The sequence below is a fragment of the Squalius cephalus genome (assembly GCF_949319135.1).
Source record: "Squalius cephalus genome assembly, chromosome: 10".
In the NCBI taxonomy this organism is placed as follows: Eukaryota; Metazoa; Chordata; class Actinopteri; order Cypriniformes; family Leuciscidae; genus Squalius; species Squalius cephalus.
In genome coordinates, this window is record NC_137131.1 from 10,346,504 (window position 1) to 10,372,000 (window position 25,497).

Consider the following 25,497-nt stretch of genomic DNA (forward strand, 5'->3'; position numbering starts at 1 on the left):
AATTGGTCTACTCTGTGTCAAGATAAAAATGAATTACAAAGCACAAAATTACACTGACCTCAGTACATCAATACAACTTCATAAAGCTTTCTGCGTGACAGTAATCTCTGATATCCCTCTAAAGCTGTGTGAAATATTTAAAAGGGGAGATAATGAGGTTGGTTGAAGCTGTGCTTTCTATTAATCATTAACTTAAGAAGTAATATCATGTAATAATTTTAATGGATACATACAATTTCAGAAGCATTAAATGAGCAAAACAAGCTAACATGAATATTGCCAATGTGCATGTCATTATAGAAAAATGTAATTTACAAAAAAGCCCTGATCGTTATCTCACAACTCTTTTATTTTAGTGCAAATGCTGAGTCAGACTTTCCTCCTGTGTTCATTAGTAGCTTCTTTGTGCACTCTAAGGTAAACTGCGATGGAAACTTTTTCTGTTCCAGTAGAAAATTCCGTCGTGATGTGCAACATATTATGAATTAATGACAGGACAGGAAGAGATGTTTTGACGTCATTCATACTGTAAATTTGCAACACATGAAGTGGTCCTTAAAATGGCTTTAAATAAATGGAATGGGGAGTTAGTGCCACAACTCTCCTCTGTGGTTAATATATTAATAATTGAGTAGTGTAGGCCTCTGACTTGAACCGATTACACTTGTGGTCCTATTTTTACATTGAAGAAAATAGGGAGCATAGGGGGGCTATTTTAAGATATCTGTTTGTACAGTTGGCATAGTATGAGTTCAGGGGATTTTTTTTTAATAAATAAATAAATAAATAAACACAAAAAAACAGTTGGCTTCTAGTCTTTACTGCCTTTAAAAGTCTTTACATCCCCACTACAACAAAAAGGTAAATTTGCATGTAAAAGCATGGCACATTGCAGAGTTTCAAAAGCACACTTAAAAATAAAAAAGGAAATTAAATTTTAATAATATAGAGTATAAAGTTTAATATTGTTTACTATTAAGATGTATTTAATTGAATCAAATACTAGTTCTGGATTTGCTTCATCAAAAACTTGATAACACAAATTAAAAATGTATGTATAAATAGCCATTATTGCACCAAAAGTAACTGTTAAGAAGCTGCACTGAAGAACAAATGCTTACACATAGACTGTGTGGTCTCTTTAAGAGCATGATGGGGTGAAATTTGACCTTAGCTCTCATGTCTCATGAGGGCCTTTCCTCAGATTCCATGAGAGAAAAACAAACACATAAGCATAGGAAAGTAAAGTGACAATTAAAAAAAAACTTCTACACAAGCTGTAATGTTAAGTCATGTTCAGTGATCAAGAAAACTTGTTGAATATTTTTCCCTTCAGTAGTTTGACAAATCATGGTCTATATTTAGCGCTGTTGCTTAGTGGGAATGGCCATGGAAGGTTGACAGAGCATGCTCCCTCTCCCAGTGTTTACTGTCAAACGCAAGGCAGCAAGCGTGTTTGTGTCGAGTGTGGGTAATGGACGAATTGTTGCCTGAAGGCAGACACCACAGGAAGCCAGAGATCTGGTACGATTCATTGATGCATGTGCTAACATAATGCGATAGACTTCACTTGTTGCCAATACTGTGACTGATACAACAATAACTCTTTTTGTTGACATGTCGGAGCATTGACCTGTTTAGCACTGACCCTTAGAGCAAGATAAAATTATTGGTTCATTAAATTGAACTTTCTTTAAAGTTCTGTGGATTACTGAGGGTGCCCTAGCATGTCGCAGCAAGTTGTTATTTAGCTACATTTGCTAAAAAATATATATTTTTTATCTCTTCAGATGCATGTTCCTTGACATTCTTTTAAGGACCTCCAGGATGTATTTAGGCTAAGGCTAACACTTCTTCAAGTTAAGCTATCAAGACAAAAAAAAAAAACACTAAACTAAATGGATCTGAGAGCCAAGCATGGTTTGACGCTGTTGGAGCAGCTAAACCGAATGCGGGATGCTGAGCAGCTAACAGACGTGGTTCTAATCGCTGAGGGTGTTAGCTTCCCATGCCATCGTGCGGTGCTTTCTGCCTTCAGTCCATACTTCCGCGTAATGTTCACCTGTGGCCTGCGCGAGTGTACCAACCGTCAAGTGGAGTTAAAAGACATGCCGGCACAAAGCCTGGCCCTTTTGCTAGAATACATGTACAGCTCCAAACTTCCACTCACTGCAGCCAATGTGCAGGGCATCTCTGTTGCTGCTTTTCTTCTACAAATGGATGATGTGTTCAGTCGTTGTCAGATCTACATGACTGACAAAATGGATCCTTCCAATTGCCTTGGAATCTATTACTATGCCCGGGATCTAGGGGCAGAGGGGTTGGCCGACCAGGCTCAGCGCTATCTGCGGCAGCACTTCACTGAAGTGTGCCTTGGGGAAGAGGTGCTGGAGTTGGAGGCTCACCAATTAGGGATGTTATTGGGCTCAGATGACCTTAATATTTCACGGGAAGAGAGCATTTTGGATGTGGTGATGCGCTGGGTGAAGTACAGTCCGGGTGGTGTAGGGTCAGTGGAAAAGAACCGGGCCAGGCACCTCCCAGAACTCTTAAAGAAGGTACGTCTTCCACTGGTTGGTGTGGATTACTTGAAGGGGACGATGAAAAGGAACACAGCACTGCTAGCTGATGCCGAATGTCTTCAGATAATGGAAGAGGCAATTGAAACTGCAAGCTTAGATTCAGATGCTCCACCCCGCCGACTGAAGCTGCGCTACGGTATGGAGACCACAGACCTCCTGCTCTGCATTGGTAATGATGGCGGAGGGATACGCTCACGTTATGGAAGCTACACAGAGCGCAGCTTTTGTTATGCTCCCAACACCGGGCGGACTCTGTTTATCACCTCCCCACGATACGGTGATGCGCTTGGATTTGTCTGTGCTGGAGTGGTAACTGAGAGGAATGAAATTGTTGTGGCAGGAGAGCTGGGAGCCAGAAAGATGGCGAGGCAGAAAGACAGAAACGTCGAGATTTTCATGTGAGGCTTCTGCAGGAGAAAGTGACAGTAATACTCCCATGTTTTCAACATCAAATAAACTGTATCAAGCAAAACCTTAAACTAATGTGTTTATTAGAGCACCTAAAATTTCAATTTAAATGAGAGAAAATATTTCACATTATTACAGACAGTAAAACATTCAGTTCAAAAATCTAATATTTGCTATGTGTTTTTCAGGTACAACAAGGAAGCCCAAGGATCCTGGAAACACTTGAGCTCAGCAGAGTATCGTGACTCTTATGCATTGAGCTCTTTGGGAGACAACCTGTATCTGATTGGAGGTCAGATGAAGCTGAAGAACCAGTACCTTATCACCAACAGTGTTGAGCGCTGGTCTCTACAGGGTGGGCCATGGCGAAGTGGTGCCCCTCTGCCCATGCCCCTTGCCTATCACAGTGTAGTTCGGATGAAGGGTCGCCTTTATGTGCTTGGAGGACGGACTCCACAGGTAATATACCAAAATAGTGGAAATCTGTCATCTTTATATTGCAGAAGAAGAGTAATAAGAATGGAGGCTGGATGGTGAAAAAACAATAAATCGCTATAATTTGGAAAATAAAACCAAGTGGGGGAGCACAGTAACTGTGTATTTATTGCCTTCTCTCTTTCGCTCTAATGCACCTGTTCTGCCATGTCTCATGAATGGCAGTCGTTCCGCACAGATGACGAGCCTGACCGTATGAGTAATCGCCTGCTTGAATATGACCCCGAGAACAACAAGTGGAGTGAACTAGGCCCTATGAAATATTCAAAATACCGTTGCAGCGCAGTCGCACTCAATGGGGAAATCTATGTACTGGGTGAGAATGTCAACAGGATGAGTGCAATATGACAACTTATTTTATGAAAAAGTAAAGCTAGGCATCACCCATGCAATTACAAAGATTATACTGTACTGTAAAATGAGCTTCAGTGTCTCCTTCTGCAGGTGGTATTGGGTGTGAAGGTGTGGATCGCGGCCAGTCACGTCACTGCCTTAATGTAGTAGAGATCTACAACCCTGATGGCGATTTCTGGAGGGATGGTCCTCCTTTACCATGGTCTCTCCTATCACTTCGCAGCAATGCATCAAATGCTGGTGCTGTTGATGGAAAACTTTATGTCTGTGGATACTACAAAGGAGCAGGTAAATATTTAAATATACTGTAATAACAGTATCAGTCCACTTAGGCATCTTTACATAGCTGAGTTAAGGCTGCTCTGTGCTCTGACCCACCTCAGCCCCTAGTATAACAATATGCAGTTAAAATTGTTGTGTAAATGCATTTATGCTACCTCTGAGCAGCATTAAACCTAATTGCCACCTTTGTAAATTTGGCATTAGTTTAGCCTTGAACAGTTAAATCCATGTAATACTCTGTGGCCATTCAAAATAGACAACATTGTAAGTACTCCACTCTTTCCCAAGATCGTCATGATGCCATCACTAAAGACATCCTGCAGTTGGATCCCTGGGAAAATGTATGGACTGTGGTGGCAAGGCAGGCTCTGATGCACGACAGTTACGATGTATGTTTGGTGGCAAATCTGAACCCTCGTGGACTCATACCCCCTCCTGCTGACTTGGTAGAGGAATGACAACAATCTCTCCAAAAATGATTTCTCATGAAAAATTATGCGATTTATATTATTCACATGACAAACTTCCTCTTCTGTCATGTGAATAATATAAATTACATGATTTTTTACCCTCCTGCCAGAAAACTGTAGATATAGGGAGTAGGGCTTTCATAAATAGATATTTTTACTTCAAACTATTTTAATTTATAATTCTGCGAGTGCTTTAGTGATTTTGTTGTTGTCGACATTTTTGGATTTTAGATATTACCAATAGTTGAGGTATAGTATGTATTAAGATACGTGACGAATGATATGATGAAAAACTCACATAATTTACAGTTCAAAATAAAGTAACACTCCGAGAAACTTAAAATATGATTTTACTTCACTAGCATAGTAAAAATGTATAGCATAGAGTTGCACAATACAGTGTATGTACTGTAACTTTAAGCAGTCGATGCAATTTACTAAACATATATTAATCTGTCAAACTTAACAACAGCTAAATCTGTCATGTTTCAAATGCAAACAAAATTGAATATATTTTTAACTATATTTTACCTGTTAATGTTACACAGAGGTTGTTTAAAATATTTGCAAGGCCAAAACAAATTATTCACAAACTTCTGGAATATGATTTGCAAAAAGGAATATGAAATGTCTGAATTACAGAATGTGCTTGAATGTTATTGCTTTAGAGTCATATTGTACAAGTAAAATAGAACAATACTTTTAGAGGCAGTAAAGTCTGCCAAACTGTCTTTGAGTTTTTATAATATCCATATGTGCCAAAGTTCAAAAAAGAAACAAGGAACAGCAACAGAAAAGGAACAGATAATGTATATTGTCTATAGCAAGAAAAGTGGTTAGAGAACAAGGTTCACATGTTCACAGGCAATTTCAAGTTCTTAGTAAAAAAAAAAACCTGACCATAGAAGATACTCTAAATCATTTCTCAAATGTAAATGTAATCAGAATACAGTATGGAAGTATTCTGCATTTTATTCTGAGTCATTAGTAATGTCAAAGAGCTGCCACAGGCCACCTTCTCCTACTATAACACTAGCTTTAGGTTCAGGCACCACATTTTCCCACTCAGTCATCTTGTACTCCACCATCATTTGGGAACTGTCTGTATCTTCAGACCACAAACTGAAGGGTTTTAGTGGTTGCTCAGCTACACACCTACTGACTGGTGCTACAGTAGCATGCTGCTGTAGTTTTAAGTGATTCTCTGCAACAGATTTGTTGGTCACTTTCCAGTTGTCACAAAGAGAAGACAAAGGTACTCTGTCTTTTTTTTCACACTGAAGGTCTTCATTCTGCAAGCTGTCATTTGAAAACTTCATTGCTCCTTTTTTTCTCACCGGTTGTCTTTGTGGGAGAACCAAGGCTCTCTTTTTCCCCCTATAATTCAGGGCTTTTTGGCGCTTCCTAGGTACTTTCAGTGGTGGCATTGCATCAGTGCCCAATCTGTTCAATGGTTTTTCAGGCACCAGGTGTCTATCTACATACTGTTTTTCTTGGTCCTCTATGGATGCAGTGGATTGAGCATCCACAAGTGGGCTTGAAGGTCTGGTCTCAACTAACTGTGTGCACCAAAATCTCTGTGAAGCATCAGGGGAAACCTCCTCTGTGACTGCTGTCTGCTGTCTTTTTACAGGCAGAGCATGTGCATTTCTGTTTTGTGTCTTCTGTGTGGTAAGCAGACACTGGTTCTGTTCTACTGCTTCTCCTGAATAAATGACAGGTCTGTTGCACATCATCTTGCTCTCTTGGTGTTTCTCAGTTGACATGATACAGAACCTCTCTAACAGACCAGGTGATGTCTGGACCTCACTGTCAATCATTCTAGCAGAGCTAGGTCCTGCTATTGTCTTGTGAGTAGAAATCAAAGTGCTAAGCTGAGACAGAATATTTCCCAGCATGCCCTGCTCCTTGCTCTGCTCTACTTTTAGATGTTCCAGATCCCGATGGAGGTTAAGCACGTTTGAGCTCAACTCTTTTGCAGCCAGACTGCTCTATTTTAATAGAAAATAAATGTGGCTTTATTAGCAATGCCAATATAGAGTATGTTAATAATAGCTTTACATCGATTGTCTAGGACAGGTTATATGTTCAGTCCTTACCTTGGCTTCCCTGTCTGCCATTTCTATTTGTGTTTGGCTCTGCAGAGTCTCAAATTGACATGTTATACCCTCTTTCACACTGTTTAAATAACCTTCAACTGCAATGGACAACATAATGTCATAAGTTATAAATAAATAACATCTACAACATTTAATATATAAAAAAATATATAAATATGCTATTTAAAGCTACACAATGTAACTTTTGGCCCTCTAGCGGTTAAAAAACAAAACTGCATGCATTTTATGGAATAACATTGTTTTGTTTTTTTGTGCTTCGGCTCTGCATAACTGTGCGGATGAATATGATTCTTTCTCATAACTAAAAAAGAGAGAATATCCTACTAATCTCCTCATAAAACATTCACTACTAGGTTTAAGAGATATAACCAGTTTGGAAAAAAATTATCCCAAGCTGACTAGCTGAGGACAGTAGCTATATCTATTAATAGACTCTGTCACAAGCTCTGTTGCATTCACTTTTTGTCAGTAAACTTCGCTCTTTTAGGCATTTTTTTTAAACAGGTGATTTTTGGGGAGGTTTGAGATTTAGTGTGCTCCATGTCAACCTTTCTCGCTCATTGTGAACTTGTGACAGCTATGCCACTCCCACACCATACATGCCTCAAAGCAGCCGGAGCAATTTTTCTCAAAATTTTACAGATATGAAGAGAAACACTAGCCTAGAAATCTAGACGCACCCTAGTGGCAGCCAATTTTATTTTGCAGCCAGGGTGGTCTAGCAACTCTCCGTTGGCTTTTGAGCTAGAAAAACCAAACTCTAGTCAGGCCAATCACACTGTGTATAGAGTCAGCAGGCAGGCTTAACATAATGATGACAGAGTTGCGACGGTTCCCTGCTACTTGAAAACAAAGAATTGCTGCTACTGCTGGCGAACAGCGGTCTTTCGAATCGGCTTTGGCCGCGACTCTGGAGGACTTGGAGTTAAGCTTTTCTTTGAGAAAAGAACAAAAAACGGCACTTAAGTCATTCTTAAAAAAGGAAGATATGTTCGTGGTTTTGCCGATCAGATACGGCAAAAGTTTAATCTATCAACTAGTTCCGCTGGTGGGAAAACGCTCTGGTTGGTTGTAGCACTATCCTATTGCATGCAGAGGGAATTTGAAAGACAACCGTTTATCCCGCCCCTCGGATTGAGCCCTGCCGATGGTGAGTTACAAAAAAAAAAGTTACATAGTGTACCTTTAAACCTTGTATAATAATTATCTTTAATGGTAGTGTTATTTGTGGAAAACTGCGGTCGTCAGCATGGGCTAACTGTTAAGAACCATCTGCATACAGTTATAAGAATATACAAAACTACAAGAACGTACTTGTGTTTGAGAAATGATCCATTCTCTCCACTAAAACTTTTCTGGTACTGTCATTACTTCCATCAATGCAATTTAATAAAGTCTCTCTGGTCTAAAAAGGAAGAGGTAGGTCAAAGTCAAGTATTGATACCGTGAATATGTGCAGTGAAAATATTCTAAATGTGTTAAACATGTATCTATGCCTTAAGTATAAACTCACATTTTCCAGAGTTTCCTGCAATTGTAGAATTCCATTTGTGAGAATTTCCCTAAAAAGTTAAAAAGTTGTATAACAATATGTCAGGACAGAACCAAAGCTATAAGAAAAATTACAATTGAGAACTTTAAAACAGACATCAGTACAGTTAGAATAGTTTATTATTATTATTATGGAGCAAGAATCAAGGATAGACAAATTACCTTTCATATTTTTCTTTGGATTTTCGCTTCTCCTCTTCAAATCTGTCCAACATGCCAACAGATTTGCCACCAGTGAAGTTGAGGATTTTGCCATCACCGCCAAACAAAAACGGCTTAGAACTATAACTGCTGGACACCATCATGTCCTTCATCTGTAGAGGATTTAAACAATTTGGAATTATGAAACTTAAAATATTTTATAGACTTCTCCTTCACAACAACCTGTCACAATAAATGTCATTTATGAAAGGTTTGTGGACCAAAAAATAAAACAATCAAGAATATGTTCATCATATTACTCAAGATAAAACATGGCATGTTCTACTGTACAAACAAACACAGTTTATGCCCGAGATATTTACCTCCTGGGATGTATGCTGAGAACCTCTGCTCTGTCCACTCATCTCCTGAGTAAACCCTTGTGAATTGTCAGGCCACATTTGAGAGCCCAACAGAAACTGAGAGTCAGTCAGGCTAGAGTAGTCACTGGTTGGACCCTTACTGGGTTTTATCCCTCTATAACAAACATAATTCTGAATAAACATCAATATAAACACGAGATTATAATGTTCCCTTTCAAGGTAAAAGTTTGGGTAACGTTAGTGTAAATTACAGTAAAAGTTAGCTGACAAAAATCTTCTAGTTAGTACATTATTTAGGTATCAGACATACCCAGAAGTTGCGGGGATGTTCAACATCTCCTTAATATTCCAGACATTGGGCTTCATATCCAGGCTTTCAAGATCTAAAAATGTGTTTAAATATACATTTATCAGTGTCATAATAATTTACTGTTTACGCGGGAGCCGGACGGCTGCCGTCATCAAAGCCGTGTGTTTTCATTATAAATTAGTGAGAAAGCAGCTATTTAGTTTAGTTCGTTTTAAAGAAATGTGACTTACCAGTAAATGACTTTGATATGCAGTAATGATTCTGAGGCAACATAAATAAATGTTGGCGGTCGTTGGTGCTGACCGTTACGGTTTAATTAAGCTGTGTGTAAGTTAGTACGTGACATCTACAACAGACTGCGGCAGGTTTCCCGGGCTACAGAATTCAAAAACAGTTCATGCAGCCAACAGTACACTACACCGACACCCCCTTTAATCATAGCCTGGCTGATTGCGATCGCTAGATGGCACTATTTAAACATTATTTATTCCACTTACAATATGTGTTTAAGTTTTTTTTTTATATATATATATATATATATATATATATATATATATATATATATATATATATATACAGTACAGCTCAAAAGTTTGGAAACATTACTATATTTAATGTTTTTGAAAGAAGTTTCTTCTGCTCATCAAGCCTGCATTTATTTAATCAAAAATATAGAAAGAAAAATATTATTATAATATAAAATAATTGGTTTTCAATTTATTATACTTTAAATTATCATTTATTTCTGTGATGCAAAGCTGAATTTTCAGGATCATTACTCCAGTCTATCACATGATCCTTTAGAAATCATTCTAATATGATGATTCATTATCAAAGTTGGAAACAGTTCTGCTGCTTAATATTTTTTCATAACCTGTGATACTTTTTAGGATACTTTGATGACAGACAAAAAAAAAAAAAAAAAAAAAGCACATTTTTTAAAAATAGAAATCTTTTGTAACAACAATATACACTACTGGTCAGTAATTTGGGGTCAGTAATTTTTTTTCTTTCTTTTTTTGAAATAAATCAATACTTTTATTCAGCAAGGATGTGTTAAATTGATAAAGAAAAAAATCATAGTAAAGAAGATTATTAGAAAATATTTTTTTATTTTGAATAAATGCAGTTCTTTTTAACATTTTATTCATCAAATATATTAGGCAGCAGAACTGTTTCATGTCATCTTCGTATATATGCATTTTGCAAACATATTCAGTTATTTAAGAAATCACAATTTACAATTTACAGTTGCACTCCTGTTTATTACATTACGTGCTGGTAATGATAAAACTGCTGGGTTGAATGCCTGCGACATTTAAAAACATAGTGCGGAGAAATAGTGTGTAACTTTTACCGATAAAAAAACACTAGGATTACTTATCTTGCTAAACATTCGCACTGTGGTTCACCACCATAAACCAAAAAAAAAAAAAAAAAAAAAAAAACTGTAACCTGGCAACCAAAACTACAAATGCTCGTGTCGTATCTCCATAATAAAAGCCATAACGTTACATTTTTGAAAATGCAAAGCAACTCTGATATTTAATTTCACATATGTTCTTATTAATAACTTAATCGTTAAAATACACTGAGGGAGCAATAAAATAAAGAACAATAAAACCTCTAATATTACAACGGCATTGACGGATCTGTTTCGCTTTAGTATGTTTAGTTAATAAATGTTATTCGCATCACAATATGAACATACATTATTAATAAAAATGTTCTAATAATGGTGGTGTAATAAAAGCGAATCTAAAAAAGACTTGTATTTTGGCAGTGCAGTTTATTTATCAGGAAGTAAACTGAACTCCGGTTGTCAACAGATTTCTGACATATTAAAACGTTTCTCAGGTAAGTTCACGTGCTTATTATCACAGAAATCTGTCTTATGTCGTCGGAAAACGAAACAGTCATTGCTTCTGTTTTATTCGTAGAGTGTTTTGTAAAATGGCATACCAGTTATCCACACAGCAAGCTACAGTAACGTTAATTAGCCAGCTTTTCAGTAAATAAGACTGTTGAAGAACTTGTTTGGTGGGGTAGCTTGTGTGTCATATTGTATGTCTTCAAAAATGGTGCTAAAATGACATTCTTTAGAGAATATACAACCACCGACCAAAAACGACATTTGAATCATCAGTGTAGAATGAGACGGCTCGTGAGATGAGTTGACGTCCTCAGAAAACTTGATGGCTCAATCTTGAATTTGACAATTAACGTTACCCTGCATTTATTAAATATACAAAATTACATGTTAAATCGAACAAAAAAACGGATTACCTCAAATTTGGGCATTTTAGAGCATAAACATAATGGGCTTATTCATTTTAAATCCATTTTGACTCCACAGGAGTAATCTCATCAGTACAGTCTACTACATCAGTGCTGCTCTTTTTGTGTTAGAAATTCCAGAGACCATTCTTGATCTGTATTTTGGTTTTGCATGTGTTTCAGGCTCTGCTTGAAAACTCCAATGACTGTTGTGAAAGAATAAAGAGAATGAATGAAACCTGTGCAAATATTTCACTCTGTAATCCTGGTATGTTTCAAATGTAATTTTTCAAATTGTGAATAATTTTTAAATAGCATTAAAACAATGATGGGAAGGAATGTGCCTTGTAAATACAACCTGAGCAAATTTTCTATGCATGCATTGTGTGAAACTAGTTCCTTGCAATTGTATGTTATTGATAGGCTATAGGGACATTTTAGTACAATTGATATTGATAGTGCATTTGGATCCTCCTCTAGGGCTCCTTCAAGTTCAGGAGAACAGTACAACCTTTTGTGTGTCCTGTGACTCAGCAGAACAGGGGAATTCAACTTTATTTAACAATAGTAAGTGCCATAAATAACTACATAGTCTAGAAGATTGCTTAATGTGGATTTTTCTGTATGCATCATGCCTCATTGAAATGTTAAAGCTACAATTTGGGAATCATTTGACTCTAGGAGTTATTTGTTTACCTACTGTTTTTTGAACTCTTATATTTGCTCTTTATTTATTATATTGTTTATATTTTTATTTACTTCATTGTTGTTTTATACTCTCCCTCTAGCAAGGACTAGTCACTTTCCAGGAACATTAATCAAAATGATTGGTAAGTTACCATTATTTAATAATAGTTATGTGAACAGCTCACAAAAAAACCTGCTTCAAAACCTAGTTAATTTTTGTATATTGATATTGATTTGAAAGGAGTCCTCACAGGACATGCAGACAAAAATATGAGTATCGTGGACACGAATTAAAAATGAATTTTCTCTTTTTAGTAAATCGTGGCCACAAATGACTAATTTGTTCCCTCGTTTTACTAAATCATGCACACAATATAATAATTAGTTCCAATGATTTAGTAAATCATGGCCACGTTGTACTAATCCGTTCCCTCGTTTTAACTAAATTGTTCGCACAATATAATAATTTGTTCCCTCGTTTTAATAAATCTTGTGCAGATTATAATAATTTGTTCCCTTGATTTAGTAAATCATGGCCATGTTGTACTAATTTGATTTGATTTAACTAAATCAAGGGAACAAATTCTTATATCGTGCACACTATTTACTTAAAAGGAGTGAACGAATTAGTAAAACATGCTGACATATTTGATTTGTTCATTTTTTCCCGCATGTCATATGCGGGGCTCTGTAGTACGGCACTATAATTTCATCCTTTGCATTTTAATGACAGGTGGTCCGGGTGTAGCGGCTTCTGTCCTTCTAGGAACTCTACTGATCAGCCTGGGCCTCATCCTCTCGGTTGCATCTTTCTTTTACCTTAAGCGTTCCAACCGCCTCCCTGGAGTCTTCTACAGGCGCAATAAGGGTAAAAAAAAAATGAAAAGTCTTAAACGTCATAAATGTGTAAATCAGTTTTCAATGCTTTTTTTGACATAGGAACAGTTTTGTTAGTGACGTCTTCTTTTAAGTTTGGATTTACCTAACTGTGTTTCATATTTTGTTTTATTTTTTTATTATTATGATTGGTAGTGTTTTGAGGTTTCATTTATTCAAGATGATTTTTTTTTTGAGGTTTGTAAATTGTGTAATTTTCCTTTATCAGCTTTTATATTCCAACCAAGTGAGACGGTAAGATAATCCACTTAAAATCCATTTGTTTTTGTCTTAAAAAGCTTTTATGTTATCAAAGACAAACACTGCTTTGTTTTTTAAATATTACTGTAGCTTAACAATGGATGCCAAATTACTAACTTGTTCATATTTTCTTCCAAGGCTGTCATGATTCCTGAAGCTACATCTTCAGGTAATAGAAATTGTCACTACTTAATCTGTATTTTGAATGATCAAAGTTCTAAAGAGGTGGTGTATCCTAGTTCCAACTGTGCTAAATTTCATTGATCAGATATTCCCAATAGATGTTTTGCCAATTGAAACAAACTGAAGTAAAAGCAGTATGCTCTGTTTAGTATATAGAATGAATGTGACTTTAAAAAAAAAAAAAATATTGTCTGCAGTTCGCAAGCCAAGATATGTCAGGAGGGAGAGGCCTTCAGCAACATCAGCATCCAACAGTGCTACTGTGGCAACAGGGGCAGTAACCAAGGTATACAATGTGTGACCAGCCTCCAAGGGCCGTCTGTAAGCCCCCTTTCAAAACATGAACCTGTCCTATAGCACTGTTTCCTTATGGGATTGTTAACTTTTTTTGTGAAACCTTCCTTAAAGTTATGTAGGCTACACGAGGCATCCAGTATCTTGATGTAGGCTTTTATCTTGGAAAACTTTTTTTTAGATCATCTTTTCATTGATCCAGATATTTATTTCTATTTATATATATTTCACACAATATGTTCTTTCTTTCTTTCTTTCTTTTTCTTTCTTTCTTTCTTTCTTTCTTTCTTTCTTTTTTAAAAGACCAGGTGTTGCACTACTAGAGTATTTTTTAAGCTATAATTCAGTCAATCAAGTTGTTTTCTCAATGAATTTTGTACTGTTTATATTTGTTACCTGTATGTTTGTGTGATATTGTACTTTTGAATCTTGTGACATTGTAACTAGGCTATAAAACAAGACTTCCGCAGTTAGTCATACTTGCACACAACCAACCCCTCAAACCTCATAAATAAATAGACATTAGCATATTTACCGTTTGGTTAAAACCATTTTAGTGTTTGGCTCCTGTACACTCAAATATTATATTTTCTATTAATCCTGTACAGTCGCAACAGCACTTATTGATGTCATATACTGTACATTTGCTGGAAATACCCTGTATGAGCATTGAAAATACTTTAGGCTTGGGTTTCTGTGTTAACAGCATATTCATGTTATACTAACAAGCGTGTATTAAATGTCCAACCGCTAACAATAGCACATTCCTCACTATATTCAACATAAAATGTTCTGGCTTTCACCAAAGAAGTTTGAGTTATAATTATATATTCAAATTTGCTAGGCCTTAAAGTTGCAAACTTGCTGTTAACACACAATATATATTCAAAATTGTTGTGAAAAACTGTTGCCAAACAAGGAGTTAACTAAAACATTCAGTTCCCATTTATTCCTTTTTTCCCACTGTAAAATATAAAGTGCCATTAAGTGAATGTGCTAATGGGTGAAGTTACCATTTTTGATTTTGTACATTTTATACAAAATTAGAATGTAAAAGTATGAAAGAACTCCTAGATTATCTGGTAAATTTTTCTTGTTTTTTGCTTGAAAAACAAACAAAAAAAAATGCTTGATAATATTATAGTGTCATAAAGAGAGTGATACACTGGTATTTGTATGAACGGGCTGGAGAAGTCAGTTACTTTTTTAGCTTTACTTTGAAAATGTTTATTGAAAATAGTGGCCTTTTAGTAAGCCATATCATCCCCTGTGCCTATATATTTATGATTTTCTGTGTTGTTTTTAGTTTTTTCATTTGTAATAATGGTTCTGTTAATTTAAAGGATTATGGTTGATTTTTTTCTACATCTTTTCTACTTCATTTTAGGTAGGGGTATTTGAACTTTGTTTTGTAAAAATTTTAAATCTTCAGTATGCTGGATTAAGCAAAAGTAAGGAATGTTTACTTGATGTAAAGTTAAATTATGTGCTTTCATGGGGATACATCAGTGATACTGATTCTAGAATATAACCACTTAAATTCAACTTATTTCTCATGTCATTTTATTGGCTGTTGTGCAGCAACTGGAAAGCATGTCAGTATATTTTGTATATGAATTATGGTTCTATTGATGCTGTTGATTCACTTTTTTTGTATGTTGATGTCCTAATGGAGTATTGATCACAAACTGAATAATATTTGATGAAGATTTCAGTGTTTACAGAAATAAAAGATATTTTGATTTATGAGGAAAAAAGTCATTTATTTATTACTTTATATCATCAGAGCAGAATGTAACCTAATAGTTCTTGCAAAGAGTGCACAAAATAAACAATCCAGGTGGCGGATGGTGTTAATCATCAAAGAGTCATTTGCTTTATAAGTTCTAGGAAGATGTAGAGTAAGGTTGGGAGTGGTGGTTATAAATCTCTTTTTTAAGAATTTGATGGCTGGCCAATACTATCATTGTGTTATCATCTGTAGAGTAGTTATTAAAATGGTAGAATATTAGGTTGGACTTGTTTCAAAAGCAATTCAACATAATCAAACCTAACTATTATTGTGATCGGAAAACCACTCATCTGAATGTGACCTGTTAAAAGTTTACATTTGCCTTGGGTAAACAGATGGGGAGACTTTGATCCCATTTATCTATAATATTATAAGCACTTCCTTATAAGAACACTAGATCAAAACAGAGCAAGTACCACGTCACTGTCTTTCCATTTGCTCAATCTACTATGTGATGTTTGTCATGTCTCACTTTTTGATACAATTGCAAATATCCACATTTATACGGGATTATTTAAAGCATTCAACATAACAATAGCTGGCACACTACCATGTAAAATAAACACAACAGGAACTGTACTCACACCCTCAGCGAGAAAACATGTGACTCTTGTTGCACATGTAAACATATCCCGTAATATTTTTCCTCATACCTGGCTGTTTATCTCCAAGCGAGACAGAGAGGTAATATATTTGATCATTCAACAGTCATGCATGTGACTTTGAATACGGTTCAAATTTACAGCCATTTTTTTATTATTATGGTTTTGTTATGCACGTGTGATGTCTTATCAGTTACCACAAGCATTGTTTTTGTTGAACCAGATGAATGATGACAGTAAACTTGCAGAATGCTGTAGTAAATTTATTAAGATTATATTTATGTTAAAAATTACATTAATACAATTTGTATGTGATCAAATAAAAATATGCAGTTGCAGAACCTTTCTAACTTGTCTCTCCGGATAAAACTATTCATATTTTAATAATTTACAACACTGTGAATTAAATAATGTGCTTTGTGTTAACCTTAGTCACTTACTATGCTTTGTCATTCTTGCGTTAACTAAGGTATTCAATGACAGTGTGAAACCTAATCCTATCGGAAAACCTGTTCTGTTTCCCTCTCTTTGTCATCCCTCCTGCTTTTCCATTATTTGCACACGTACGTGTATGAGTTGGTGTGGGTGTGGGTGTGTGTGTGTGTCGGCTGGTTAGAAAGAGAGAGAGAGAACAAGGTAATGATTTATGATTTAACTCACTTGAGTCACAGCTCAGAAGTATAATTCAAACTTCTGAAGAGGAGAAGAGGCCAGTTGTACTTTACCGGAAGACCAAGACAGACAGGTCTGGAGAAAGACAGGCATTGAAAGACTTGTTTTGGGAACTTTTCAGTCAATTTTGAATCTATCTAGAAGAAGAAGAAGAAGAAGAAGAAAGCATCAGCAAGAGAATAATACTGTCTTCCTCTTTTAAGGTAATTTCTTTTCTTTTCTCACTCTGCCCCAACAAACCCAACAGTTGGGTTTTTATTGGATCAGTGGTTTCATTTGAACAAACCTTAAGGTTAATGTCATTTTAATTACAAATTAGAGATGTTTATATTTTGTCTAGTCATAGTACATTAAATGTAAAACAAGTGAGTCATGATGAACAGGTATACGTGATGCTGATTAAAGTGTAAAATTATATACATGATGATAGTACTTGACTGAAACATGCTTCAAAATGCATTTCTTTCATGATTGGTTTTTTTTGCATGGTTTGTCTCAGCATCATCTTTATCATATACAGAACTGCAGTAATGATACCCATAAAGCAACCACATTTACATGTTGTTATTTGCTATGTCAGATAGTTTACCATGCAACCATTTGGGATTATGAAATTCAAAAAGGATTTTGTTCTTGCATTCAAATACATAACATCTATTTGGATACAGTTTTAACATAAACTATATAATAAACTTAATGTAATGCATATTTTCTGTCATACATAAATTAAAGTAACTCAAACTCATGGCATAGTTTATTATTATATAAATATATTTTTTAATTATTTCATTCAAAATTCATTTTGGATTGATTGATGATACATATATAAACCTGGTTATTGTGTATTTAAAACATTTGTTTTATTTCTACTATTACAGAAATATTACTTGTTTTATTGACAACTATGCATCACATTAAGTTTATAAGTTTGTTTATGTTAAAACTGTGTAATGCAAATGGATGGAAGATTTATATGCAATTCAAAGACATACATTTTAAATTAAGGCCTAAATAGTTTTGAGTGTATTAAAAAACGGTTCAACTTTTTATATTGAATAAAAGTTGCCTATAATCACATCAGAAGCTTTTCAGAAAAAATCTAGTGTTAAGAAAGACCATTACTCAAGTATTACTCACTGGTTTAATTCATCTGTATCTTTTAAGCAGTCATTGTGCCAATGAATTATTAATAATTATATAAAAATTCATGTTGCATTTCAGATTTTCTTCTGAGCACAGAACAGGATGGAGGAACCAGAAGTATCCACATCAACACGTATGGGCTCAATACGGCACCAACACGAGACAGTGGCCTCTGCTGATGATGAGGACAACGTCTGGGATGTTGGTCCGGAATGTTCAATCTGCTTTTCCCCGTACGACAACACCTTCAAGACACCGAAGCTTCTTGAATGTACCCATACCTTCTGTCTGGAATGTCTGGCTCGCTTTGTAGCTATTTCACCGGAGCAGGCAGGCACCCAGATCACCTGCCCCCTTTGTCGGCAGCCAACGTCCGTGCCTGAGCACGGTACTCCGGATCTGGCCACCAGCCAGGAAGTTCTGGGTCAACTTCCAAGCGACCAGCAACAAGTGGAGAAAGTTTTCCTAGATGGACAGAGGCTGTGCTACTCAAACCCAATGATACCTAACTGTATCTGCATTGACATTGGTGAGCATAAAGCAGAAGAGCCGCCGAGGAGAGAGGAGAGAAGAGAGGGTTGTGGACACAGGTTGCTGCGATTCTTGGGTTTTCATGGGAACTGGAAAAGGCTTGTGGTCTTCATCATAGTGCTCCTTGTGGTCTTCTTTGTCATACTGTGGCCCCTCCAGTGCGCTATTATCTCAGGCTCAATGTCAGAATGCTTCTTGGATCAACCAGTGACGCCAACTACTTTCGCATCTGCCAGACCTACAGTGACTTCCTAAGACACGCAGGTGCACACAGTTTTAACAGTTTAAATTTCATGAATTGCAAAAGACATTCAGATGGTGTTGGCTTCAGTCTAAAAACATGACTGACTGGATGATAGCACTAGAGGCCAAAACACAACATTTACAGCTTCATGTCAATAAAACTGCATTGGTTAAAGTTCTATATTTCTAAACTGAATATTTGTTGCTTGAAATGTCATTGTCATATCACAGCTTCCTAAATACCACTGTAAATATTAAAAATTATTTTCTGTCTTTAAAACAGATGAACAAATAAACACTGAGGTAAAACAGGTTATGATTTACAGTTATAGGATCATGATTGCCTTGCTGCATGGAACCCTTTAGAAGCTCTTGCACATTTTGTAAAATAATAAGCCTGCAATTTCTTTTTATGTTTTTATATGCTCTTATTTGCAAAATTATTGATATTTTTTTTACAATTATTCTAAGCACGTATATTAACAAATTACTTTTTTAAATGGCTGTAATATTTTACACACTATACTAGATTTTTTTGTAATCATTTGTAAAATATAAAATAAATGAATATTTATTACAAATTAAATATTGCCTATTTTTCTTTTGTCTTTGATATACTTCTCTTTTTTTAACTTGAAATATATTTACAGTAGTAAAGTAGGCCTATGACACTGCCAGACTTTTATTACCATAGATAAATTGAGATTGATCCCAGAAACTTGTTTTCACAGCATTACTTCCTCTAAACCATAAAAGCAAAGGATCTTCCTTCCAGCACATTGTTCAATGGTTTAACCCTTTATTGAATAGCAGCATAGGTGATCAGTGACAGATTTGTACCATCTCCCCAGAGAAACCCTATTTATACATGTGAAATGGAATGCCCCTCTGAGAATGCAGGACACACACACACACACTTCCATGTGATCAGACACACAGCTCTATTTTTAACAGACCTGGACACAGGGCCCCCCTTTCCCACATGCAAGGGCACTGGAGTTTCGAAGGTATGCCACGCCAGTGTCGGATCAACACTGAAGTGTTTCGAAAGCACAACTAACGACTAAAGGTAGGAAAACATACAAGGGATGAGATGTTGAAAAGATGTTTAATGGAAACTGACTAGATGCAGAATTTGCAGAACTTTTCTAAGAGGAGGTTTTGTGTTTGGAGATATTTCCATTGATCTATGTGTGTGTAGTGCTACTGTACTAAAAATGAACCACTTAAGCATGCGCACCATGGAAAAGAACCTCAAGCGCAGGGCTTTAGGTATTAATATGCTAATAAAGAACTAAACACCCAGTTTGTAGTAAGATGATGGCTGTATCATAATAATAATGATAATTTGTCTAGGCTTTCGCACAACAGTCATGATGCTCCTGGGAAAGTATATTTTCTTTAAAAATGTAGGGGAAAAAAAGGAAAATAAGCACAGCTGAATGCATTTGCTGTATGCTACATGTATCTCCACGCGTTTGTAAAAAAAAAAAGGCCTGCAAGCTAGATAACACTGTAAGATTTCTTATCAAAGGTTGTAAATCATGATCTTCATTCTCGGCATTAAGAGACACAACAAGGTCATTTCTGAGCAATTGGAGCATGCAAAATATTTGTAAAAGAGAAGCAACCCAAACAGACCATCATGCTGGGATGTTTTATGGGACTCTTGTGGGGCTATTTCCTGTCACTGACATGTTTTAATCCACAAATCACCTTGCATTGAGTTGTTGTGAAAGCTCTGGGTACAGTCTGTTCTGGAGTCAGCTTACAGTCAAGCCAAGATCATACTCACTGGGACATTAGAGACAGTTTGAGCGTATTACAGCGTATTTCTTTTGAATTTAGGTTGCTTAGTGTTTGGGAGTTTGGGACCTCATCTCTCGAATTTGAATGGTTGAAACTTGTTTCTATGCAATGTTGCCTAAAAGCAATATGTTTTGGTATAATGGCGTTTAATTGGAGAATATTTTTAAGACGCACACATTATTTCAAAGTTCTAAAAAGTTTTATTCAGCTGTTCGATATAGACTGCATCTTTCAATTCCTAAAATTTTCTAAATCCTAAACTAAATCCCCACATATTATTCATCTTATCTTTTAACCAACAACCTAAATATTGATTTTCTTTAAATTCAAAGGCATGAAATATGTATACCACATCCTCACTAGTTTTCTCTATGCCAGAAAAAATAGACAGTTAGAAAAATAAAAAATAAATTAAAAAAATGAACCCTAGCAATGTAAACTCTAGCCTTCACAGACTAAAATGCATGTTTGAGCCGTTTTAACTGAAAGTTAAAACTTTAACTGTTTTGTTTCAAGATGCACACCAGAATTGTTTTTTCTAAGGCATGTTTATAAATGTTACCCAATTGAACTAAGGCCTAATCCTGGCTTAATCTAAACCCTGTCTGTGAAACCGGTTGTTTGGTCAAAAGTTAGCATTAATGACTATTTTATATATATATATTTAAAACTGTATGACTGAATTGAAAGATGCAGTCTATACTGATCAGCTGAATAAAATATACTACCGTACAGATCAAAAGTTTGGGGTCAGTACGATTTTTTTTTTTTTTTTGAAAGAAATTAATATTTTCAAAAGTAAGGATGCATTAAATTGATCAAAAATGACGGCAACGATATGCTACAAAAGAGTTCTATCGCACAGGTATCCTGTTCTTAAGAGCTTTCAATTAATAAAAGAATGTTGAAAAACAGTTTCATGAGGGAGCACAACTGTTTCCAACCGGTTACTGGAGTAATGGCTGTTGAAAATTCAGCTTTGCCATCACAGGAATACATTACGTTTCAAAATATATTAAAATAGAATACATTTTTTTTTGTATTTTTGATCAAAGAAATCCAGCCTTGTTGAGCATAAGAGACAAAATCTTACTCACCCCACACTTTTGAATGGCAGTGTAAATGTTTTAGTAAAAAAAAAAAAAAAAAAATTCATAATTGTGTTTTTTGTTTGTTTCAGATGTCATAACAAGCCTTTGGAGCTCAACTGCAATGGATGACTTAGACCACAGTGTGCTGATAGCAGAGCAGGATTGGGACTGTTTCTGTACAGAGAGTGAGGAATGTTCTGTTCAGCAGGCCAAGCTTGCAGCCTTAGATGAGTCTGGCTTCAGTGACATGGACGATGATAAAACCTCTGTCTACATGTCATCTCTTCCCACTAAGACCAGCCCTCACCAACACTGTGAAAATGATAGTGTAGACAGACAAAAACAGCATCAAATAGGAGAATTTAAAATAGAACATACATCTGAGAATTCAGAGTTTACTGAATATATTAAAACAGAGCCACAGAATGCCAGGTCTGCAGAGCAGATGTCTGATGCTAGAGAAAATGAACCGGGGGCTACATGTGAACGTCAAAACAAAGCTAATGAAGACAGCAATCTGACTGAGAAGTTAAACTTAGAGAAATTAAGAGGAAATAACGAGGATCAAGAGAATGGTGAGAATAAATCAAGTCAAGCCACCACCGAGACAGTCTCTGAAACATCTTCAACAGATATAAAGCATGAAAAGAGTGCGGATGGTATAGAAATGCTAGCTGAGGAGACGGACACTTCACCAGTGGCCAAAAAAGAGAAGGAGCGTTGGTTTGTCACTGTAAATGACAGCCCAGTCCGTCTGAGAGTAAAGGGTCCCACTTCAGTCCAAAAAAAAAGAAGAAAAAAAAAAACTTCTAAAAACCTGAGCCAGAATAGCGGAGTGATGGAAACGTGCTCTTCCTTTAATAACAATACAGAGCCAGATAAAGAAATTATTGACAGACAAACAATGCAGGACAAATTTGAACAAGAAAGTGTTTTTCCTGACTCACCAAATGTACTTCATATCCAAGGTGCAATATGTATTTCGCCCATTAGATCATGTGAGAGTGAATGGGAAAAAACAAGCTGTGCCATTAGTTTAAAAAAGGAAAGCATGACAGAAATTCCAGAAGCAAAATTAGAAAGAAATCCTGACGACTCTCTAAATTCACTTTTAACTCCCAAACAGATGCCACAGAAAATATTTACAGATCTCAGTGGCCCTTTGCCCCAATCCTTGGATCATGAAAGCACAGCATGTGATAAATATGACAAATCCACAATAGATTTGAACTGTGAATGTAGACATACAACTGATAATTTAAGCCACTTTAATAATGACACAAGGGTGGAAAGTCCCAGATTTATTATGGGTACCTCTGAACCCACTGCTCCATCAGATACTGAAAGAGAAAGAACAGAACAACAAGAGCCCTTGGGACAATCATTTAATAGAGAAGAATCATCCCAAGAGATACAATCCTCTAGTAACAGTGCCAAGACTTCAGGTCCGACTCGACCTATATTTGCCATTTCCTCCTTTTGGGATGAAATGGAAAAACTAACAATAAATGATATTTTGCAACTTAGAATAGCCAATAACAGGTCTCTAGAGGAAATAACCCATGTGGACACTGTCGACACTCATCTTGATAGGGGTGAGGTGGAATCTAAAGATGATAGTTTAGAAGATGGCCTGGTAGACGATGCAGCAGATTCGGACTATTTCACACATTTGGATGACTCTAAACCAGACAGATCGAGCTGTGAATTTTCAACTTACTCTGATTTCGATGAAGAGTTTCTACAACGTCTTCATGCAAGTGCAAACCCTAGTCCAGAACCCCTTGAAGGCAAAGAGCAAACCCAAAGGTTTCTTGAACCTACGCGTCCCATGGATTTAGAAGAAACTTGGCGAAGTGAATCAAACGAGATTGCAAGGCTGTGTACTGAGAGTGATTCCCCACTGCATTCAGAGACTGAAGCAGAGATGCAGGACATATTTCTAACAACAAAAGAAGACAACAACATGAGTACATTTCTACTGGACCACTATAGCATGAGAAGACCAACACCTTCTCCAGTTTTATCGATTTCTGATGTTCTTGACGATCAGTGTCTGCCGTCTTTCTTCGAAATGTTGAAGAGTGACACAGAATCAGAACAATATAAGGCTTGGATCCCAGATAGTAACACTTCACTTTGTTTTTTACAGACCGTATCTGTGGCTGAGACTTATGATGACTTCTTCTCAGACTTTGAGGTTGGGAATCTTCTGTTTCCTTCAGTGCAAGGTTCAACAAAAAGTGAGAAAACGTTGGTTCCTATCTATTCCTCTTCTCGATCAGTGGTAAAAGACCTAGAATTTCCAGAGGTAGAAAAAGAGATCCAGTTGGATAGTGAAGTTGAGATTCCCGCAATCCGGTTTATGAGGTGTGCAAGCCCCTCTGAAACATCAAACATGTGCTTTATCACTAGCCAGAGAAGTACCTGGAGAAACCTTTCTCTGAGACACACTAAACTTTTAATGGGAAGGACATGGTGTAGGATGGCCACTTCTTGGGGTGTTCCCAAAACAAATGACACAGTCTATGGTTATGGAACGAGAACAACATCAAGTTCCTCTATGGCTCAGCCAAAGCTTCCAGTGGTTCTCTTAGAAAACCAGGCCCATGGAAAATTCACAGAACATCAGATACATGTTGGGGCAACAGTCGCAGACACAGGTACATTTTTAGAGACCAAATTGATGCAATAGATATGAAAATGTCAAGTCTAACATTGCAAAATTCTGCTTACAGATAGAGATCGCTTTCCTTTTTCATTAAAGCAAGCAGACATGTGCCTTGTTTGCATTGCTTTTGCATCTTGGGTACTAAAGTCAAGCGACCCACAATCTACAGACATGTGGAAAGCAGGTAAGACTGTCATGTGGATTGTGTATTTCTGAAATGAGACACAATGATCAGTCTGTTACATATTAAATTAGGCAATTTATTCAGATAATATGAGCACACAAAATTAACATGATCCTTTTTCCCTCTATTATTTCTCAGCTCTTCTGGCAAATGTGAGCGCGATATCTGCCATCCAGTACTTGCGGCGATACATAAAAGAAGGATGAACCATAAAAATCTAGTATTAGAGCTTTCTGAGGATTTCTCACAAGGGGCCAGTGTACAGGAAAGGGTTAATTTTGCACAAATTCACACCAAACACTTTAGTAAATACACATATTAGGTTGTATTCCATATTTCCTAACAGTCTAATATTTGAATGTTTAATATATTCATGTTACAAAATAGGTGTTCAATCAATAAATAACTTATCAAAGGACAATTTTGTTAAAGAAAAGCATACAAAGCAAAGGAGGAAACATTAGTTTTTCCCATACAAACACTTGTTCAGTTAGAAGACATATATTGCTTTAGATATTATGTTGATATGGACCAGAAGTGACAACTGGTAAGTTTTGCGTCAGTTATATTCAGGACTCAAGCTGTGCTATACATATTTATGTAAGTCACAATTAAACTATTTTGCAGTGTACATATATATATTAAAAAAAAAAACATTTTCAATGATAATCACTCTAGATGTATCTATTAAATGCAAAAACATCATGCGGCCAAGGATTAAAAAAAAGTTCATATAGTTTTTCAGTGAAGAAACAGATCTGAGCACATTTAATAAAGAATATAAATTCGCACATAAAATATAGTTGGGAGTCATGGAGGTATCAGAAAGTGCCAGAAGAACGACTGCTGCTGAGTGTCAAATATTTCTATCACACATAAGCAGAGACTAATGTCAATGTGATAAGAGCAAGTGTATATGAAACAGCCTCTAAAATATGCTTACAAAAAATATAAATGAATTTAGCACTAAAAGAAAATGTATTGATAAAAAATAGAACAAAAGATCTGAGGTGACTATATGTGTTCATATGACATGATAAGGGATGTATTGAAGTGTATGAAAAGTAAAAATTTGCCAAACCGTT

The 25,497-nt window shown here is 36.1% G+C and overlaps 5 protein-coding genes across 5 annotated transcripts; 4 read left to right on the plus strand and 1 right to left on the minus strand.

The window, feature by feature from the left end:
• Positions 1-1,366: 1,366 nt before the first annotated feature.
• On the plus strand, positions 1,367-6,326 carry kbtbd12 (kelch repeat and BTB (POZ) domain containing 12). The gene is made up of 6 exons (XM_079884591.1): positions 1,367-1,524; positions 1,791-2,980; positions 3,179-3,449; positions 3,651-3,801; positions 3,930-4,127; positions 4,410-6,326. Exons 2-6 carry the CDS (start codon positions 1,899-1,901, stop codon positions 4,577-4,579), a joined length of 1,872 nt encoding a protein of 623 aa, XP_079740717.1. The 5' UTR covers positions 1,367-1,524; positions 1,791-1,898; the 3' UTR covers positions 4,580-6,326.
• ccdc36 (coiled-coil domain containing 36) lies at positions 5,563-9,495 on the minus strand (the record flags this gene model as incomplete). The annotated part of the gene is made up of 8 exons (XM_079884598.1): positions 9,327-9,495; positions 9,097-9,169; positions 8,787-8,940; positions 8,425-8,576; positions 8,225-8,273; positions 8,026-8,116; positions 6,691-6,788; positions 5,563-6,582 (listed from the first exon to the last, which is right to left on the minus strand). The coding sequence occupies exons 1-8, from the start codon at positions 9,367-9,369 to the stop codon at positions 5,563-5,565; spliced, it is 1,680 nt and encodes a 559-aa protein (XP_079740724.1). The 5' UTR covers positions 9,370-9,495.
• Positions 9,496-10,878: 1,383 nt separating this feature from the next.
• Positions 10,879-15,282, plus strand: cUnh1orf159 (chromosome Un C1orf159 homolog). The gene is made up of 8 exons (XM_079884678.1): positions 10,879-10,953; positions 11,557-11,641; positions 11,854-11,940; positions 12,162-12,203; positions 12,794-12,928; positions 13,166-13,191; positions 13,336-13,366; positions 13,578-15,282. Exons 2-8 carry the CDS (start codon positions 11,602-11,604, stop codon positions 13,679-13,681), a joined length of 465 nt encoding a protein of 154 aa, XP_079740804.1. The 5' UTR covers positions 10,879-10,953; positions 11,557-11,601; the 3' UTR covers positions 13,682-15,282.
• A 1,364-nt stretch (positions 15,283-16,646) lies between these two features.
• LOC307166358 (RING finger protein 223) lies at positions 16,647-19,235 on the plus strand. The gene is made up of 2 exons (XM_079884663.1): positions 16,647-16,943; positions 17,962-19,235. Exon 2 carries the CDS (start codon positions 17,986-17,988, stop codon positions 18,667-18,669), a length of 684 nt encoding a protein of 227 aa, XP_079740789.1. The 5' UTR covers positions 16,647-16,943; positions 17,962-17,985; the 3' UTR covers positions 18,670-19,235.
• A 355-nt stretch (positions 19,236-19,590) lies between these two features.
• On the plus strand, positions 19,591-25,494 carry perm1b (PPARGC1 and ESRR induced regulator, muscle 1b). Its single transcript, XM_079884570.1, has 4 exons — positions 19,591-19,726; positions 21,647-24,220; positions 24,296-24,412; positions 24,551-25,494. The coding sequence occupies exons 2-4, from the start codon at positions 21,679-21,681 to the stop codon at positions 24,616-24,618; spliced, it is 2,727 nt and encodes a 908-aa protein (XP_079740696.1). The 5' UTR covers positions 19,591-19,726; positions 21,647-21,678; the 3' UTR covers positions 24,619-25,494.
• The last annotated feature ends 3 nt before the right edge of the window (positions 25,495-25,497 follow it).